General features: G+C 37.8%; 2 protein-coding genes across 8 annotated transcripts in view; one reads left to right on the top strand and one right to left on the bottom strand.

Annotated features, from left to right (window-relative positions):
* The first annotated feature begins 2,857 nt into the window (after window positions 1–2,857).
* Window positions 2,858–20,831, top strand: ska2 (spindle and kinetochore associated complex subunit 2). Of its 2 annotated transcripts, none has more exons than XM_044222474.1 (6): window positions 2,858–3,006; window positions 5,553–5,645; window positions 7,860–8,036; window positions 17,275–17,317; window positions 18,607–18,736; window positions 19,666–20,831. In XM_044222474.1, the coding sequence occupies exons 1-6, from the start codon at window positions 2,974–2,976 to the stop codon at window positions 19,790–19,792; spliced, it is 603 nt and encodes a 200-aa protein (XP_044078409.1). In that variant the 5' UTR covers window positions 2,858–2,973; the 3' UTR covers window positions 19,793–20,831. The 2 variants fall into 2 exon arrangements, with proteins under 2 accessions (XP_044078409.1, XP_044078410.1); XM_044222475.1 differs by lacking the exon at window positions 2,858–3,006 and adding an exon at window positions 3,117–3,143.
* The window catches only part of LOC122888243 (inactive serine/threonine-protein kinase TEX14-like), an 83,177-nt gene continuing 82,266 nt past the window's right edge, over window positions 20,762–21,672 (bottom strand). For all 6 annotated transcript variants that reach the window (XM_044222415.1, XM_044222417.1, XM_044222416.1 and 3 more), the window contains one exon: window positions 20,762–21,268. The gene's annotated coding sequence lies outside the window, so the exon portion shown is untranslated. The remainder of the gene's footprint in view (window positions 21,269–21,672) is intronic.

Here is a 21,672-nt window from a genome sequence, read left to right as displayed (position 1 = left end):
AAGCTCCATGGTAAACCCCCAAATTAAAGCAAACATCGCGAAAACTTGAAAGGAAATGGCGTTCCAACAACCTGGAAGAATCTCGTTTAGTCTGGCAAGACATATAGGAAGGCCCTCTGTAATGCCAAAGCAGCTTACTACTCATCATTAATAGAAAATAAAAACAATCCCAGGTTTCTTTTCAGCATTGTAGCCAGGCTGACAGAGAGTCACAGCTCTATTGAGCCATATATTCCTATAGCCCTTAGTAGTAATGACTTCTTGAGCTTCTTTAATGACAAAAATGTAGAGAGAGAAAATTCATCACTTCCTGCCCTCAACCGGTACAGATTTATCTTCAAACAAAGGAACCTTAGAAACAACTGTAAAACCTGATTTATATTTTGACTGCTTTGCTCCTATCGACCTTCTTCAACTAACGTCAATGATTAATTCATCTATGCCATCAACATGTCTCTTAGACCCCATTCCAACTAGGCTGCTTAAAGTTTTACCCTTAGATATCACTTCTTTACTGGATATGATCAGTCTGTCTTTATTAACAGGCTATGTACCACAGTCCTTTAAAGTAGGTGTAATTAAACCGCTTCTTAAAAAGCCCACTCTTGATCCAGGGGTTTCAGCCAACTATAGACCTATATTTAACCTTCCCTTTCTCTCTAAGATCCTTGAGAAAGCAGTCGCCAATCAGTTGTGTGACTTTCTAAATAACAATAGTTTATCATCAATAGTGCATCATAGCACAAAGACAGCATTAGTGAAAATTACAAATTACCTTTTAATTGAATCAGACAATGGACTTGTCTCTGTACTTGTCTTGTTAGATCTTAGTGCTGCATTATACACCATTGACCATCACATCCTATTACAGAGACTGGAAGATTCAGTTGGCATTAAAGGAACTGCACTAAGCTGGTTTAAATCTTATCAGATCCATCTCAATCCTCCGTGCACGCCAAAGTTAGTCATGGAATTCCACAAGGTTCTGTGCTGGGACCGATTCTATTCACCTTATATATACTTCCTCTAGGCAAAATTATTAGGAAACACTCCATAAACTTTCATTGTTATGCGGATGGTACCCAATTATATTTATTGATCAAGCCAGATGAAATTAACCAGTTAGCTAAACTTCAAGCATGCCTGACAGACATAAAAACCTGGATGACCTGCAATTTTCTGATGTTAAACTCTGACAAAACTGAAGTTATTGTACTTGGCCCCAAACACCTCCGAGACACATTATCTAGAGATAGTTACTCTAGATGGCATTGCCCTGGCCTCCAGCACCACCATAGTAATATTTTGGTAAGGTTAACAAAATATCTTATGACATAAATCAAATCAAAATTGTTTTCCAATAACAGGTAAACCATTCCTACAGTTTAAATAACCCACCACTGACAGCCTGGGTTGCTGTGGAGAAGGAGGGATTGGTGCGATTTGGCCACTGCACTTGTAAGGCAGGGTTAGGTGAAGTGTGTTCACATGTAGGTGCCATACTCTCCACTAGCAGCTGTGAACAAACTGAGTGGCACTGCATCTACTGATGTGGCCTGTAGCTGTAATGAGCTTAGTATGGCAGCCATAAGGACAGTAGGGTATGCAGAAAGGAGCCAGATAGCTTTCACAAAGGCCCAGAGAAAGAGATCTGCTGATGGGTGTGGTGCCCTCCCCCCTGTCAAGATTCCAACTCCAATTTTGCCTGATAGACTTTTTTGACACCATGTGTGAAAAGGTTCACGCATTTGTCCAGAAATGTAATTCCAGAGCTAGTAGCAAAAGTGTTTACAGCTCCTTTTCTAGCAATATCACATGATACCACCAAAGGCACGAGCTGTTACTGTGCTGTTATTCTGCATAATGAAGACAGACTTGAGTGTAAATCAGGAATTTGTAAAAGACAGTACATTCATAGAAGTTGTTTAAAGCTTGACACCACTCATTTAAAAATGTCAAGTTGGAAAAGCAGTGACTGTAAGCAGGAAATAGCTCAACAAAAGAGGGATAACAGAAAACAACTGAACAAGGTATAATTTTGAAGTGTTTTATTCAACACAGGCCACATATTGTATAGTGTATACAGTATATATGTATATATATTTTTGTATATACACTGATGAGATAACTTATGATATAACTGTTATGAATTGGCGCTATATAAATGAAATTGAATTGAATTGAAAGTCCCATATTCACTCCATTTTAGCTCTCCTGAAGCTCTTTATCTATTAAATGCTCCACCATGTTCACCAGCTTGTTGCTGTGTCTTTCTGCTCTTGGTGATGAGCAGGTAGTGAACAGTGTGAACAGGGTTTTTACAGCTTTTTCACTGAAAACAGCCACCTGCTGCAGCTGAACATGGAGGAGCGAGCCAATTGTGTGAGCCTATTACCACACTTGTCCTAATACTGCCATGAAGAAGATTTTATGTGCATTCACAAGTAGAACCGGGCCAAATTAGGGAGCCAGGGGATGAGATACTCAGATACTCAGGTAGACTCCTTCCTGAGGGCAGGGCTTATAGCTTACATTTCTGATTTCCCGGTCCATTTTTTCACAATTGAGACTTCCGGATGGGAGCCGAAAGTCTTGATTCTGAAAACAGTGTCCAGATGACTACGACTGAAACCTTTTCTACGATAGAAAGTCAGTCTTACACTTCAACAGTTTTACGTCAAACTGCGACTTTCTTGACATGAAAAATAATCTTTTAAATTGACAAACATCATATGTGTAATCCATGGCACAATCCAAACGGGATCAAAAAATAATTGTCTCTCGCCATTGACTACCGTGCATATTTTTTCCGAAATAAGGTCCGATGGTGGGCGTTCCTATAGGATGTGACGTCACGTAAAACCTATGAAAATGGCGCATACGCTCTCTTCTCACACTGCTGCCCAATCGGCTTTCTCCATTCCTGACAGCTAGCCAATCACAGAGCCCGCTTCAGGCTGGAAAGTATTCAACATGGAGACAACAGTTGAAAAGCTAGAAGCGATGGTAAGCACAGTGTAAAACTATTTTATTTTCTGTAATATTGATTTTCTGAAATTGCTATTATCATTATTGGACGATTCCTGAGACAATCAGCAGCTCATTAATTATCGATGAGTTATTTATACGAGATGCCTATCACAGTAAGAGCATTCAGGTCATGGTTTTCTCTTTGTAAGCAATTCAAACTCCTTTGCTCCATTCAGCAGGCCTGTCTGCGTACCGTTAGAACACAAATATTACAACCTCGTTTATAACCCTCCAACTTACTATATAACTGTTACTATTAGAATAGCGGCTATAGCGTAAGGCTAGTTCAGACGTATGCTTTCTAAAGCGGCTTCCTACTATTCTCAAGATACATCGCTGTTGTTCCCTTCTATAAAGTATTCCAGTTAACAACAACAAGCCAGCTGTCACAACACAGCAGTTTAGCACCTGGATCGCAGACATGAGTTTTGTCTGAAGTGAGTTATCAACCTATACATAGAGCGGCAGATGGCTCAGTAAAAGGGTATAAAATGTTTGACCAAATAATCTTAACTTAAGGTCCACTTACTTGCTTCTTCTGGAGCTTTCAACAGCATCTCAGTTGCCATGTCCCACATCCATACTACATACTGATTCTAAGTAGGTTTGTAGTGTGTTCACACTAGAAAAGTGACAAAATAAATCATACTCAAAGCAGACAGAATGCATACTATATATAATAAGGTCCATTTCGAGTGTGCTGTTGATGCACACTATTCTCCCACAATGCAGTGCACAAAGGAAATGGAGGAGCTACTCACAGCTGAAAAAAAAATGTAATTCATTGTGGGTACAGCTCCAAAAAATCTTCAAAAACAAAAACACATGTATTAAATCTTAGGAGAAACATTTTAATGTCTATTTGTGAAGTTTAATTGGCAGTGATATTCCAAAGTTGCAGTTTGATTGACAACAATTCAATTAAATTTTATTTATATAGCTCCAATTCATAACAGAAGTTATCTCATTGCAGCATGTGTGACAACAGATGTCACACATATTGTATCATTTCTTGTTAGTATTAAATGGTAAAGTATGTTGGTATTTTTGTATACTAACTGCTAAATCAATATACTATGACGATTAGTATGTAGTGTGGATTTGGGACACAGCTGTCATCAGCGAATGGAGCTCGCTCAGGTGTTATCACATGACCTGATGCAGTGTTGACTTCATATTGAAGTTGTCGTAATTACGAGTTTCCATTTCACGTAGATGCATGTTGAGTTAAGCTCATTTTGCTTAAGTACTAAGGTCAAGCATTAACTTTCACAAAAGTTAAAAAACGGTAAAGACCCACTGACAGCAGCAAGACCCGAAGTTGCCCCATTAATTCTGAAAGTTGAACATTTTGAACTTTATGCAATTAAGCGTGAAATTCAGCTGTTGGCAGGTGCTCTGACTTCATTGCACTACTGTATCAGACAGCTAGCAGTGCAATAGTATTGTCAAAGCATTTGAAAACTGCAGAGAACAGCTGCACTGACTACTTTTATATTTCTAGACTGTATTAAGTCAAGTGTCTCATCAAACACCACTGTAAGCAATGACTATAGTTGGACCTATCACCTTTGCCTCCATTAAAACTCAGCTCTTTTTATCCACAGACTGAATATGCCTTACCAGTTGCACATTGTGTTGTTGTTGATTTAGAAATTCTGTATGACATTTTTAATACTTAAAGTACCCCTCCAAAATGTGTTTTTCTAATGTTTAAGTCCCCTAAAATGTCAGTCTTTGACTATACCGCTTTGTATCTGTGCAATGTTTGTCACTAGAGAGGTTTTTTCACATTTCTCTACTGAAGGGGGAGATGTCTGTACACTTTCCTAAAGTCTGAGATTCAAACGTACTCCGGGCATGCTAGAATCTCTGAAGCTGAATCTCTCCGATGTTTCCTCTAACTCTAGCCATCTTGACGCGCACTGCTCTCTCACCCACATCCATGCTCTCACCTGCACCGCTCAACCAACCAAGCAAGCAGCGGTGGTCGGTGGGGCATTCATAGATCCAGAATTTCTCAATGAGGGAGAAAGAGTTCATGTGCTTCCAGCCCCTTTTCAGAGTTTTAAAAAAAACTTTTTATGTGGGATAACCATGTTAAACAAAATATTAATCATAGCTGGAGGGGAACTTTAAAAAAAAAAAATGTTTTCATTGTTCTGTTTACTTCAAGAAATACCATCTCCTTTGAAGTTAATTTTATATACGTAACCTGCCTTTATGAGTAGTGCTGGGTATTGAGCATTGGTATTGAATTTCTTGTTTACTGATTCTTTTATCAGTAAAGTATTCCCTTTGATCAGTTCCTGATTTTAATAATAAGTTTGCCAGTTTTAGACAAAGTTCTTGTACAGCTTGTGTTTAGACAATATTTAACATTTGAGAACTTTGGCATTTAACATTTAAAAGTACTAGTATCGAAACATTTCAGAAAAAAACCCAGCTCTACTTATGAGCAGAAGGAAGCAGGGTAAATTTGCCAACATACTATCAAAGCATAAAGCTGAGTGTCGTTGCAGTTCCTGAAGTCAGAGGCAGACCTGGAATACATTGAGAAGCGACTGAAGCTGGACTTCATCAACAACACTGCAGAGAATGGATCTCCCGCTGAGGTAGGGCAATATGGCTTATAAATAATATCTCGATATTTTCACGCTATGCGATATATACGATATATATATATATATATGATCTCGATATAGACATTTTCTCTAAAATAACTTCCGTAAATTCTCAAATAGTGCAAACATATGATGATCTTGTGGAATATGATGCATTGCTGTAGATTAAACTACCCAACAGTATATAAAGTAGTTAAAGCTTAAACAAGCTTAATCAAGCTTAAACATCTACAGCAGTAAAATGCACCATACACATTAATGCAGCAGGAATATGAATACAAAAACATCATATATAATAATCAAACTCTAACAGGGAATATTTTACTCCGCAATGAGTAAGTAAATTATGTTATAATACTTACATATTTTTATCTTAGTAAGGTTTAGAATGCAGAACTTGTAGTGGAGTATTTTCAAAGTGGGGTAGGTATAAGTACGTTTGCTTAAGTAATAGAGCTCAACAGTGAACACCAACTTTTTAAATGGCTCCGGTTCTGGAGGTGAATATCCCATTGATGTTTCACTCCATTGACGTTTCACTCCATTGACGTTTCAGAAAATCCTTATATAAAGAGTTTTAAGCCTGGAACCAAGCCAACCAAGTATGAGATGAATCATGACCGTAAAACATTTGATTCGGAGCAAAAAAGGCAAAGGTACGAGACTGTACATAATTATTTTAAGAGTAAGGAACTACTCATCCCCATTGCGAATGATACCTTTCCAATGACTTCCAACCTAACAATATTCATGTGCTTCTTCATGAATTTAACCTTTGTCATTATTATAGTTTATATTGTTAATAATAGTGTTGAAATATTATATATAATATTGTAGTTTGTGTGTGTGTGTGTGTGTATAGTGTAACGACATGATTAATACGACTCATGTAGTTTCATTAGACTCATGTCAGCTAATGTTAGCTACCTAATTAGCCAGCCTGCAAAACTCACCACAACACTGTATGTCTTGTCTTTCATACTGGCCCTGACAGAACCCACAAGCTGGCCCTCACAAACACTGACTTGTAGTGATTCTCTAAAAAAACGTCAGAAAGGGAAATCATGGCTGCTCTGTGGTAAATGTAACGTAAACGATCAGAATGTTCAGTAGTAGCAGTAACTCTCTAGCTAAACCTGTTGTAAGTTGTAAATGTGTAAATAAAGTTGTTGTTGTTTTTTTTTTTTAAAGTAACTCACTAGCTGTTTGCGGATTTGCGGGTGCTGTAAACATTTCCATGGTAACAGCTAGCTCCACCAATCAGACGTTGCTGTTACACTTTAGGATTGTGGGTAGTGTAGTTCTTTTAGGTTGATATCATACAGACTTGTGGCTTGTATAGGAGCATATATCATCATTTCACAATCTCATAGCTCGTGGTAAGTCTACCTTGGATGGTTATGACATTATGGCTAATAATCAAAATGAACCTCGATTCAGAATGTGAATGGGATTTTCACTTCCGAAACCTCACTGTTGAACTCTATGGACCTATAAAATAAATAAAATAACACATAAATATAACATAAAAGGGGTGGCCCATTCTCATAATAGAAAAAGTAGGAATCTTTAGTTCTTGTTATGTTTCATTCTTCATATACATTGAAAAAATTAGACCAAGCTTCATAAACTGTCCCTTGGTAATTATTAGTCCTTGCAATTAGAGATTCTAAAGAGGCAATGTCCATCATTAATTTGAACCATTCAGCAAAATCTGGCTTTGTCTGACTCTTGCAACAACAGAGAAAAATCCCTGAAGTGCCAATAAAGCCTGCCAATGTAAGTCCAAATTCTTGTTTGTGTATATATAACCGGTGGTAGGAGAGACCTGCCTACAAATAAACACAGCTGGGGAGATTCTTGCAATGGTTTACAACCACTCTTCAATAATTTTGATTACTCGTGTCCATAAAGGAGAAACAATATAACATTTCCACACTAAATGACGATAGGTACCTGCTTCATTTTAAATTTTAAAGTGTTAATTTAAATTCTGTTAATCTTCATCATTATGAATATTGGAAATCCCATATTTTCTACCTTATCTTTAGTTCAGACCTTAAGAGACTCGGTTTTTCACCACAGTCTTGCTGTTATACATGTCAGTTAACAATATACAAGATGAAATGTGCCAAAAAGCAACTGAGGCTGGATGCTTGAAAACATTGAGTCTGTACAGACTAGTGATTGACACTGTGCCTGCAGGAGAACCCGGCAGTGATGCTGGAGAACCTGAGGGCCATCAAGGCCAAACACACAGCGTTGTGCTCTCAGGTGAAGGAGATCGCAGCTGCACAGAAAGAGTCTATGGACTCCATCAGAAACAACCTCAACAATGTCATGGAGCTGATCCAACACTTCCAACAGACTACTGATGTGGAGGTAACAACACAAACAGTACACTCACTATTCAAACACCACCTTATGTACTCATACAGAGTGATGTGGAAAGTGTTTGCCAGTGTTGACATGTGATGGACATGATTCCTGTCAGAGTTAAAAGGTGGAAATAAGGAGGAGGAAAGAGAACATACAGTTGAACAATGCAAATTCCACAATGAGATTTAAAATAAAAGTAGTGGTTATGGTAGTGGTAATAATATTAATAAAATAATAGTAATTAATAATAATAAATAATAATGATAATAATAGTAATAAGACTAATAATAACTGTAGTAGTGGTTGTCGAGCAGGAACAGAAAGTGCCTTGCCATCATAGATCCAGACTCTGCAGCTCTGAAGGCAGAAATATCTACGGGAGAGAGAAGATGTCGAGTTAGTAACATGCATTAATGGGATAAAAATGCATACAGATGGAGAGGGAGAGGAGGAGAGAGGTGCATCATGGGAAGTCTCCCGGCAGTCTAGGCCTATAGCAGCATAACTAAGGGATGGTGAACCACTTTCAACTAAATACTGTAGACAGAAACGTGCCGCTACCATGCAGTGTGAAACTAAAGTTAGCTAGTTAACACTAACACACGCAGCTATCTAACTATGTCTAGAAGGTGATTGCAAATGATTGAAAATAAATAATCCCAAGAAGTGCAATTTGCAAGTAGCCAAATAAATCTAGCAGCAACCAATCAAATCTCATGGATTAACTAATACTAAAACCAGGCTATTCTCATCGGACAGGGTCACTGAGTATGAGCAAACTAGGCTGTAACGTTAGAGTACTGAGTACTGACCAAGTGAAATGATAGCAAAGTAACTACTCTGCAGTGTTGCCAACTCTCGCGAGACAAATATGCAACCTCAGCTTCAAAAACAAGCCCAATATTAATATAGCCTGTTATAGCCTCAATAAATGAGCCTGTAACATACTAAAATGAAACCACTCCTCAGAGTTTGAAAAGCAAAAACAGATTTTATTTATAATAGCTTTGGTGGTTAGTCTTGTATTTTAGGGTGATGCGGACAACTTGGAAAACATTATCCAGTAATGATTACAATTTACATTGACAGAATATGTGATTGTTGGATTACTCAGAAAGCGTGACATCTGGTCTGTATAGCCAGAAAACAAAAAGCCTTTAACAATGCTGATTTAAATTTAAAAAGGAAAACTAAGAAGAATCATGTGCTCCATTAACTTATTTTATCATCTATAAAAAAAGGAATAAAGCAGAGCAGTCAGTATTATTTGGTACAAATTAAATGTCAAAATCACCACTGTTAATGGCTAGGATAATGCCTTCATTCTAAAATGAAAGATGTGTTTAAACTGTATTAACATATTGTTTAATTATAGAGGGTAGCCTACATATTTCTGAGCAATGTCAAGAATGGTGCACTAAAAATAAAACTATAAACCAATGAAATCTGACCATACAGTCTATGAATCTGACTCGTAACTAGGCAGTAACCGCAATAATACCAGATCGGTTAGGCTACAACATGATTGACATGATATGAATTTTTCTCCAATGAGAGGGAGGAGGGGCGGGATAGGTCCAAGTGGGGATTTGTGGAAGGGCGAATTACACTACAGCACTGATATCATTTGTTGAGGCTGTGAGCAGATTGAGCAGATGATTGGCCAAATCAACAAGGACAAAATAAAATACTTTGGTGGGGCATTAACCCCCCACCCCTGTGCCCATGCCTAGAACCAGGCCCGGTGAACTGCAGTGAGCAAAAATTTGACTTCAATTGTCAGAACCTGTTGCGATGACCTCACGTTACATCAGTGGTTCTTTAGTTTTGTTGGACCGTGGTTGTGGCTGACACAGCAGGATGTGTGCGTAGCGAGTGTGAGAGAGCGGGTGGCAGAAAGTGACGGTGAATGGAGCAGAGCAGAGGAAAAAGAGGAAAAGATAAGCAGTAAGTTGGCTGGCTAGCTGTATAGAAGCTGTCAGAGAGCACGCGATTGCAAGTTGCGTGTATTCTGTGTTCATTCTAGATTACACATCGTGGGCTGTTTTTGAACATCCCCGGCATCAGTTTAACGTCAAAAATAGCCATATCGGTAAATACTCTGTCACTTTCCCTTATAATATGTAATCAGTATCAGTAACCTAATATATTACATTTTTGAAGTATACCCAGCGCAGTCAGTGAAGGGTGGGTGGGACCTCTCATGTATTTTGATGCTTTAAATTTAATTTCTCTGATGTTATCGATTGCTGTTTTGGAAAATGGCCACAGCCCACAGGAGCTTGAGTCTTCTATTTTTATAAATCTTTGATTCTAAAACCTAAACTCTGTATCAGTGTAGGCTAAGTGGAAACGATAATTTATATAGGTAATGCTAGATGTTACAATGTTTTGTGTGGCTTCTTGTGTTTTCACACACAAAAAATTAGGGGAAAGTGATGTGCTGCTTTTTTCTGCGTGCTGTGCCTGAACATTGATTACCATCTCCCAAAATGCCCTGAAAGACTGTTGTAGTAATAATAATAATAATAATAATAATATTAATAATAATAGGTATAAATAAACTACTATAAAACTAACTATAAAATTGTCAAAATATTCTTTCTCTACCCCCCAGTTGTACCCGGTTTTCTCTATCCACGCAATGTTCTTACTTTTTTTTTTTTTTACCCTAACCTGTTTGCATCCCTGTGTATAGCACAAGGAGGCAAATTCATTGCAGGCCCTGGTAGATAGAAGTTCAGAGGCTACTGACACAGGAGGGTTTGTTAGCCTGACAGTAGCAAATAAGGCATGTGCATTATTGTTGTTTTTGGCAATAATGTCAGAGAAGAAGGGCCACCTTGCATTTCTCATTTCTAAATTATAAATGCGAAGTCTCTCTTTATAGATGTCATAATGAACCTGGAGATTTGTTTTTTGCCGCCTGCGTTCTGCTTTTCGGCACTCTCTTTTTTTCTATTCTTACCAGTGTGGCATTTCTCCATGGAGATTTTTTCTTACCAGAGACAGTTGCACTAGTTGCACTAGTTGCACATACGTCGGCGTCTGTGTCTACCTGCCAGAGGCTCTGTTGTAAATTGACTTTTTATTCGATTTCCGCCCAGATTTTTATGATACTAATTTAGATCTTGGTCGTTTTTAACTATATCTTTTAACAGATTCATGTATTTTAGTCATCAGGTATGGATTTTAAGATGTTTTGTTAACCTCCCCATCCGAAGCACAACCTGGCTTGTTTTTAGCATTGGGAGCTAACTTGTGTGGGAGGACCGCTGATACTGTCAAGACGCCACTACTGCAGGCAGAAGCCTAATCTCTGCAGTTGGTCCACTTGTTGGCTCCTGCGTGTAAGTGCCTGGGCCCTCTCTGTCTACAGCTGTCTACAGCTGCAAGTTACCCCCCACAACTGCTAAATAATTTTCGTACTTTTAGCCCTTGTACTGGCCTCCTCTTTATTTCTGTTCCTCGGCCACCCCTTCTGACTCCAGTATGCCACCACTTACCTCTCCACTAGACTCCACTGTGCCATGTGTTGAGCCTCCTCCTCCAGCCAAAGCAGCATGGATTCAGTTGGGAGCAAAACCAAAGATTGCTCCAGTTAATTCCACACCAGATCGTGATGATCCTTGGAACGCTGTCCGCAAGGGCAAACACTGTGCATCGGGCTTCTCTCATACTAGTCATTCTAGATGAGCAAGAATTTCCATCACTGGACACATGCTCTCATCCTCCCGCATCCTCCATGCCTCCGACTAGCCGCCTGTCACCTCTCTTGCTGTCTGGGCTGCTGCCTTTGGACTACAATCTCCCTGGGAAATCTGAAACAAGATTTTAAATCCCTTATCGACACTGTCCTGGAATCAGGCAGGCAGTGTGTTATATCGGGTCTTCTGCCTCCGCCTCGATTCAGGGATGTTAAGTTCAGTCGGATCCGCCAGTTGCATATCTGGCTCAAAGGATACTGCTGCAAAATTGGGATTCCTTTTGTAGACAATTTTTCAAACAACAAACAGTCAGTTCCTATCACACATCAACTGTTGTGAGTAACATTTCCCAAATTCCCGTTATTACCCATCGCAGCAATAAACTTTCTCATATGGTCCACACAATGAACCCTGCTGACACGCTGCACAGGTACCCCAGACACGTTTCGAAACACATGATCTTGCAAAATGTCACACCTGTCCATCTTCAATCTCTGATTTTCCCGTCTCTGACCATTTCTGTGTTTTTATGCTACTATATCTGCATCACAACAGTGTCATGAGTCTGTTGTAAAGTGAATCCTTGATAACTATGCTAGGACTAGGTTTTTAGATATTATGAATACTTTTCCTCCATCGAATGTTTGCTCAGTTGATGATCTATTGCATGATTTTAATAATAAGTTGAAGTCTTCTTTTGAAACTGCTGCTTCTCCAAGAATTAATAAAAGACAAGCCCACAAATCACCTTGGATATCTGCTGCTATTTGCCAGCTAAAAAGAAATTGTCGCAGGGCCGAGAGACCGCAGAGAAAAGTGTTAGCTTTGACATCTTAAAGTCTCACATGAGAATTTACAAAAATGCTGTCAGAAAAGAAAGACAAGCCCACTTCTCAAAGATCATTACTGATAACAAACAACCCCAAAGTCCTCTTCTCCATGATAAACACCCTTCTGAACCCATCTCCAGCTTTCAGTTTAAATGATGAAGCCTCAGTTCTCAAATGTCAGGAATTTGCTTTATTTTTTAAAGAAAAAATCGACTCTGAATACCAATATTGCTTTAGATAAATTCCAGTCCGGTTTTCGATCCAACCATAGCACTCAAACCGCTTTATTAAAGGTAGTAAATGACCAAAGAATTTCAAACAACTCAAACAATGTAGCAGTCCTCTTTTTGTTAGATTTAAGCGCTGCATTTAAAATGATCAATCGTGGCATTTTAATCAATTGACATGAGAAATTGGTGGGTCTCTCTGGCACAGTGCTCAACTGGTTTCCCTCATACCTGTCTGAAAGAAAATTCTTTGTTAGTTTAGGTGACTTTGTGTCACAGACATGTGACATCAAATATGGCGTTCCGCAGAAAGCATTCTGAGTCCTATTCTCTTTTTTTTATACATGCTCACTCTGGGCAAAATAATGAATCACCATAATGTCAAATATCACTGTTACGCAGATGATACACAACTTTACATCTCTGTTTCACCAGACAACCACAATTCCTTAAATGCTCTTTTTACAAGTCACACTGACATTAACATTTGGATGAGTGAAATTTTTCTAAAAAGAAATGAGGAGAAAACAGAAATTCTACTCGTTGGTCCAAAAGCAGAAAGGCAGAAACGTGAGTCTGTGATTGCTAGCCTGTCCAAGCAAATCAAAACACCTCACTGATCTGGGAGTGGTTTTAGACCCTGACCTTAACTTTATTAGCCATTTTAACAAGGTCACAAAAACATAATTTTTCCATCTGAGGAACATTGCCAAAATTAGATCATGCTGAAATGCTGATATATGCATTTATTACTAGTCTTAGATTGTTGCAGCTCTTATTTTACTGGTCTCCCTAAAAAGTCTTTAAGAAAATTACAGACGCTGTAACCATGATTTTGACCAATACAAAAATGGAGATCACATTACCCTGTGCTTGCATCACTGCACTGGCTACCTGTATCTTTTAGAAATGATTTTAAAGTCCTTGTACTTATCTGAAAAGCATTACATGATCTAGCACCCTCATACATTAGCGACAGATCTTCCACCGCCTTTCTTTTAGAAGTTCCTTTAGAAGTGTCCCACAAGAAACCTGGTGAGGCTGCTTTCTGTTTTTATGGCCCTAAACTGTGGAACACCTTCCCCTTGGACCTCAGGACAGCAAACTCCCTTGGTATTTTTAAAAATAAATTAAAGACCTATCTTTTTAACTTGGCTTTTTATTTAGGTTTACTTTACTGGTATTATGTATCTGTTTATTTATTTGTATTGCCTTGGTTATAATATTAAGTTATTATTATTATTTTTGTCAATTAAGCCCCAAAGCGATGGAACATCACTACCTATTAACAGGAAATCCAGCTCGCTAAATATTTTTAAAAAAGCAAGCTAAAAACATATCTCTTCACTTTAGCCTTTAATTAGCTGTGACTTTCCTGATACAAGCTGGAAACTCTGCACTGCTGCACTACTTTTAAAATGCTGTATTTTTTGTGATTTTATGCATTCATTGTATTTTTATCTGTTTTAATTTTTACTATTATCAATTATTTTCCATTAATTATGGCATTCATGTGAAGCACTCATGTAATTTTCTTTGTTGTAAAGCCCTTTGAGCTGCATTTCTTGTATGAAAGGTGCTATACAAATAAAGATTATTATTATTATTATTATTATAATAATAATAATAACAATATTATTATTATTATTATTGATTCCTCTTGTCTCTTGGCAGAGGGAACAGATGGGTGACACAGGAAGTAAAATAGGCTAGAGATTAATAAATTTACTCCTTAAGGCAAAGTCTATTTGCCTTAAAAAGATGTCTGCGGTCCCAGAAAAAGTTGAAATTGTCAATTAAGTGCACTGAATGGAGGGTGCATGCAGTTTAGAGCCATGTGTTCAGTGCCAACAATCTGTTGAATCTCTCAACTCCTCTTCTGACTGGTGGTAGAAACACCTCAGCATTCAGAGAGCTGACTGTGTTCAACAGATCAATAAAGTCCTGTTTCAGCACTCCAGATTGTTCTTTCACAACTTCATTGGTCCCTATGTGCACAATGATAGTTTTCACAGTTTTTCACAGCCACGAATTGCAAGATTCTTTCTGTCAAGTCAGAGACCATATCCTTGGGAAAGCAGAGTATTTTGGTGTTCTTACTGCACATGCTTCTTGCATCTTTTACAGCAAAGTCACCCACACTCAGAGTTTGAGTTTGAGGTCCAGTTGTTAGCTTTCCCTGTAGCCTTTTACTTTCTGTCCTTACCCTGCTGTGTGAAGATGAGAAGTTATCCAGGTCATCAGACAGAGATCCAGGGTCCTGCAACAGTGGAGCAAATTTTTACTGTAGTTGCACAACTTGGTTGTTGGGGAGGTTTGTTGCTAACTCTCCCTTTCACAGCTGTCCACGGCTGCATCAACAGAGAACAGAGGTTGAAGAGGCGTGTAGGCGTTGTATAGCGTCTTTCTAGTCATCTAACTTCTCAAAGCGCTTCACACTACATATCACATTCACCCCATTCACACACATTCATACACTGATGGATGACGCTAACTGCTCATCAGTCCAAAGAAAGTAACTAATCATTCACACACCGAAGGCACAGCCATTGGGAGCAATGGAGTGTCTTGCCCAAGGACACTTCGACATGTGGGCTGGGGGAAGCCAGGATACTGGCTACTCATAATTTCTAGCAGAAAAAACAAACAAGAATATCAGCAATAGAATGCAAGCAGAGGCGAGAGCAAGCAGCAAAGCGTCTGCACTGTAAGAAAGCAGGAAGCAAAGATAGCAAGAGATCAGAGACCAGTGAGGCTACTGTTTGCTAGATGAAGGAATCAGGAAGAGTGATGCTCTGTTCCAGGTATGCTCAACCTATTCATGACCACAAGTTGAGCCAGTTTATGGTGATGAGGTAGCTCATTCAAACCACCATTGCTGCTGTCATAAAGTCCAAAGTTTTGTGTGAGATTTTACATTTTTTACATTTGAGCTCCTCCAGGCTTTGTCTGTCAGCTGTTTAGCTTAAGAAGAGACTAGCTCAAACTGAGCTGTATAACATTATAAAAACTTTATTTACCTCAACTACAGAAAAAAAAACTAACCTATATTTCACTAGCTTCTGTTATTCAATATAATCTCTCTTTTAGCATTTGTTTTGTTTTTTGTTACAAAATGAAGTGTCTTCCTGGGGTTTACTTTACAACTTCAGGATCCCCTACAGCTTGCTATTAGAAGTTGAATACCTTCATAATTTTAACAACATCTTAAACAACAATTACTTTGTGAGCACAGAAATAACTACACCTCCCATGAAAATTTACAGCGTGGATATTTACAACATCGTAACTTGGTTTGTTCATTTCCATAAAATGCACCAAAGTGCTCTTCTAAAGTAATTTATCAAATTGTTTTGTTGTAATCTCTGCTGTCTAAAAAAATTCTACAGCGTTCACTCCTCTTTGTCCTGCTGTTAAATTTATCACGGATATGTCTGAACTAACTGCAGACCCTCCGCTTGCCTCTTTTGTTGAGCCGTGACGTTTAGCCTGCGACGATCTAGGGCTTATGGAAAATGTTTTTTGTTATAGGCTGCTAAAAAGATGAATATTGATTTAACAACAATATTTGATAGTTTTTCAAAAATCACACCATCCTTATCTAAACAAATGAAGCAAGCCACACAGCATCCTGTTGAGAGAGGCTCTGTTCCAAGGCTGTGTTTTTAGTTATTAGTGATGTTACAAATGTCAGTGGTATTTTGAATGAGGTTTCCTTACTTCTGGAACAGAACTTGGAAGTTCCGATTTCACTTCAGTTCTCTATTGTTTTTTATATTCTAGTAAGATGTCTCAGTGTTCTCTTAACACAAATCATTTTCACCCTTTAAATAATTCCAGCTGTTAACTCCTGGCAATGAAACTCCTCAGTTCCTACGGTCATTTCACATTTAAATCCTTCCAGCAGCTTAAAGGCAATAATCCTGCCCTTTCTAGTAGACTTTTCATTTGAAACATCTGTCTAGGAAGTGTTGAAACTTAACACGGAACAAAAGAATAGCCTTCTTTTGTTTGTGCCGGCCATGCCCCTGGCCATTAATTGAGACTCAGCCATAATTTGAATAACAGGTTTTATTTTGAAATTAACTGTTTTATAGAAATTACATATGAATATTAATTTTTATTTTGGATTTGTTCTACAAGATTCTATGATTTTGGGAAAACATACAGCCTTTAGCAGCAACACAAGCAAAAGTGTCTCACTCATAAGGATAAATATTGACTCATGAAGTCAGTATAATGTGTTAACCATGAGTGCTATGTGGATTAAGATGAATGTGAATCAGCACTGGACCAGATTAAAATCCACAGAAATACATATTCGAGTCCTCCAGAACAAAGCTCAACATCAGTGTGTGAGAGACTCACTCCTCAGATACAGCAAAGCAACAATCTTTTTAAGAGTGAATATCAGTGTGTTCAGTTACCTGCCACAGTCAGGTATTACACTAAATAAAAGATAAATGTTTTCTTTCAGGTGCCTCCTGCTGTAGCAGCTTCTGGCCAACAGCAACCACTGAGTGAGTCTGTTACCTTCAAGTCTTCTACTCTGTTCTGAAGACTACTCTAGAGATGACAGTGTTGGTCTGTCAGCTGGTGTGTCTGTTAGTTGGTCCACCACTTTAGTCCAGACTGAAATATCTCAAAAACTACTGGATGGATTGACATAAAAGTTTGTACAGACATTCATTTTCCCTTCGGGATTGTAGTGATCCTTCTCCTACTTTTCATCCAAAGCCATCATCAGGTCAAATTTGTAAATATTTTTTCCTGGAAAGAACTATGTAATTTGGTAAAAGTTATAGGAAAAATGGAAACAGCGTTCTGAGACAACTGGAGTTCAATGATAATTATGAGGAGAATTGACCAAACAAATTGTGTGTATCATTCTGCATAGCTCAAAAAGCATTCGGATCATGTTTGAGTCCAGTATTCTTTGAACTTAACAACCCTGTTCAGGCTGTATGTGTCCTTCACTGACAGGCTGTGGAACCAGCAAATAAAAGGTAATAACCTGTAAGAATAATTGAGTGGACAGAAAAAGAGTTTGTTTTTGGAGAAGATGAAAGTTTTGGAGAACTTTTCCCAAGTGTCACCTAAACTAACAATGGAAGTTTCCCATTCCATTCAAACTACATTTGAGGAACTGTAGATTGACATACACTGACACACTCTGTTTTGGCTTTAGTTTATTTAGATTACAAAAAGCTAGTTATTAACCCATCAGTTTCCCCTCGGGGATCAATAAAGTATTTCTGATTTGAGTTAAGAAATATGTTTTACAAACTATTCAGCTCTGTGAAAACAAAGCAATAAATTCATTTAAATTCCTGAGGCTCAACAAGATGAATGGATTTGCCTCCAGGACCTCTATTGTCAGACATAGATTTTTGCCTACCATTTAGGATTTTTTTTTTTCAACACTGCATTTTGTCAGGTATTTCATGAGAAGAATGTTTTGAAAAAAATTTATACAAAATAACTTGTTTAGCAAATAAGTCAAAATAATTTATTAAAACACAATATGTAAAAATACTTACATTTACTGTACTGTATGTTTTTTGAAAATCTCCACATGTAAGTTAAAGGGTAGATTCATCCAAATTGCAAAAAATATAACCTATTTTTTCACTTCCCTCTAGGGGCATCCATCATGTAGATACTTTGTTTTAGTTGTCCAGGTTTAGAGATAGCTGTCTCTGGACTATTCAGTGTTACGTGGGCACTGCATTTGGAAAGAGATGTTTACATATTCCTCCATCAGGTGAGTTGAACTTTGAGACTGACGTCTCTGTCCGTGTGTCCACAGGCTGTGAGTATGAGGAGCTGAGTGAAGCAACGTTGGAGGCGGTTCCTCTCAGTATACGTTCCAACATCAAGCTGGCTGACCTCAATGTGTTCTACAAGCAGCTGCAGCAGCACTTCAATAAAAACAACAGGTTGGAGAGCAACTGCAATGAGCCTGGTTTAACACTTAATGCTGTTCTGAAAGTATTTCCAGAATCATCAGACTCTTCTGTCCATCGGGATCAAAAAATATTTGCCCGTTACATGATGAAAAGATTTTTAACCTGGTTCTCAAGTTGCAGCTCCATTTCTTAATTCAAACAAAGCTGAAGTGACATATGATCTTGCTCAAGTTGTACAAAATGAACCAATTATATATATATATATATATATATTTATATATATATAAATCATTATTTTATATTTTTATACACAGTAATGTGTTAATATTTATACTGGTGTTGTACACATGTATTCCATAATTTTTTCAATTTATTCAATTCAATTTTATTTATATAGCGTCAATTCATAACAGAAGTTATCTCATTGCACTTTTCCTATAGAGCAGGTCTAGACCATACTCTTTATAATATTATTTACAGAGACCCAACAAATCCCACCATGAGCAAGCATTTGGCGACAGTGGCAAGGAAAAACTTCCTTTTAAGAGGCAGAAACCTTGGACAGAACCAGACTCAATGGTGGGCAGCCATCCGCCGCTGCCGTGTTAGGTTTGAATAGGTAATTTTTACTAGGTAGGTAATGTTGTAATGCGTTTGAATAGATAATGTTTACTAGTTTTGGAAACCAGGTGATCCACTGAGAATCTATTAGTTTTGGGGAGATGAACATACAAATCTGTTGATAAGACTGATGCTTCAGAACAACAGTTCTTTATAAAAAAAATGCTCATGGTGGATTTGCCTAGTAGAAAGAATCTCTGATTATTATCAGCATGAAATGGGACTCTGTGCTGCATAATTTGATTTCAAGTACTCTTATTGAAATGATCCATTATTCAGAAGGAAAATATGGCTTATGTAACAGGCAGTGCCTTTCTGTTTCCTCTTGTCCTCTGCAGTGGCTACCTCAGTGTGCAGAAGATGAAGCAGTTGAAGATGAAGGTGAGCGATGCCAAGGTGAAGGTCCTGCAGCACCTCTCTTTAGTCGAGCTGGATAGGAAAGGGTACATTCGTCTTGTGATGTGAGGTGGATTAACAACTGGAGACTGTTGATAGGGTGGGTGTTGTCACAGTGTGTGCTGGGTTTGCTGAGAAGTCAACAAAAACCAAATCTTCAGGGGGTGTTAAGTTACTCTTTAACTAGTTACATGATCAAAAAGTGGACCAGATGTTGGTCTGCCACAGCAACACTGTAGATTTTATGGCTGTAGACTAGATTGATCTCATTGAACTACAGTGACTGTGGGAGGCTTCTGAAGCTGGGTCTAGACTGGTCTCTTCTGTCCACTGACTATCTATCCACTGACTATCTATCTGCCATAATGGGAATGGCTGATATCAGAGTAGCTCTCTTCTCAAATGTGAGGCTCGCATGTCAAAATTTTATTCTCTGTCATATGGTCCTTTTGTGGTAGATGTAAATACTTGCAAAAAATTTGACAGCAAATTTTTCATAATGTTATGCTCTTTATTCCTTACATGGTCTATGTAAAAGGGCCTTTAGAGAATGTGCACCCTTAGTGTTATGTATGTAGGGCTGGGTATTGAACCTCACTCAATACTTTTTTGGTACTGAACAAAATGTGTTCTGAGTTTTGTCAAAAACTGAAGGTTTACAACAAGTCTGCTCAGATTCATAATCTTGTTTACTTATTCTTTAATTAGATATTCCCTGAGGAATATAAAAACATGTTTATATTTGTAACAGTTTAGTTTAGTATCAAAGGGGATACATTTCTGTAACAAAGATGAAACCCAAAGCAGCAGTATTGATGTCATTTATGGGCATTAGCTGACATAGTTTCTAACAGTCATGTTCACATCTATGGACAATTCAGAGTGTTCTTGATGTGAGAAGAAAAATGTTGAAGGTTTAAATGGCATTTAACGTAATGTTCCTCTGAGGAGAGGAGTGCCTCTAAAATGGAACCCTATGGGCTGTCAGAGGAAACAAAGGTTTTTTTAAGTGGAGGGATAGGATTTAAAATCAGATAGTGTCTTTGTATATCATTTTTATTTGCACATCTTTAAAAAGCACAATGTAAAATAAACACATTTGCAGACAGCGTTTTGTCTGTCCTTATTTCACAGAGACGTTAAGCTCAAATGGTTCTGTTGTTGGAACCCGATGACTCAGTGGGACGTCTAGGATGGGTTGAGTTTCACATGCTGCACACAAAATTATCTGTGTACATTAAAAGGACTTATGAACAATTTTGAATAAATTCTTTAACAATTCAAATTATTACAGGTCTTACTTTAACATTCAATTCATAAAGTCACTTTATTCATAGCTTAAGCAGCTGTTTACGTAAAATTCAAAAAATGTTTCAGAATAACAAACCGCTTAAAAACAGCAAACTAGTAATAGTGCACTACAAACAAAACATCCTTGGAAATACAACACTAGTAACAAAACAAATCTGCATTTTGACACACAAAGAACATTTTCCTTTGATTTGTTGTTTGGCTCATAAAGAGTCCTGCTCCAACACAGTTCTCCTGTATTCACAAAAATACAGAACAGAAAAGATTAATGAATTTTCAGACAGTTCTCTCAAATATCATCATGTTTTGAGCTTTGACTTGTTTGCAAAACCACAGCTCCCTTGGCCACAGTTTGATTTTGCATTATTTCAATCATCAGTGGCTAAATATACAGGGGGTGTTATGGAAAACAAGATTTGTCAAGTCTTGCAGTGAGAGATGTTATTTAAGTTATCAGTTGAATTATTTTTTTCAAAATTTACACTGGAGGCATCATTTTATTTCCCAGTGTTAATGATCTTCTCATTTTATCCAAAGTTAAGCACTTTGGATATGAAGTCTGTTTCGATATGAGATTAGAAACAAAATAATTTACCTTTCTGATGCTTAATAATGGCGACAGAAATATCACTGCTAAT

This window comes from Siniperca chuatsi, linkage group LG14 (genome assembly GCF_020085105.1).
Source record: "Siniperca chuatsi isolate FFG_IHB_CAS linkage group LG14, ASM2008510v1, whole genome shotgun sequence".
NCBI classification, from domain to species: Eukaryota; Metazoa; Chordata; class Actinopteri; order Centrarchiformes; family Sinipercidae; genus Siniperca; species Siniperca chuatsi.
Note: the sequence above shows the minus strand (reverse complement) of the source record. Positions and strands in the feature narration are given on the sequence as shown.

Excerpts from the sequence above, each read along its gene's own strand:
- ska2 (XM_044222474.1), top strand. The coding sequence starts at position 2,974 with ATGGAGACAACAGTTGAAAAGCTAGAAGCGATG. Across the intron at positions 8,037-17,274 it reads AACAGACTACTGATGTGGAG|GTGCCTCCTGCTGTAGCAGC; the intron begins GTAACAACACAA and ends GTTTTCTTTCAG. Across the intron at positions 18,737-19,665 it reads CACTTCAATAAAAACAACAG|TGGCTACCTCAGTGTGCAGA; the intron begins GTTGGAGAGCAA and ends TGTCCTCTGCAG.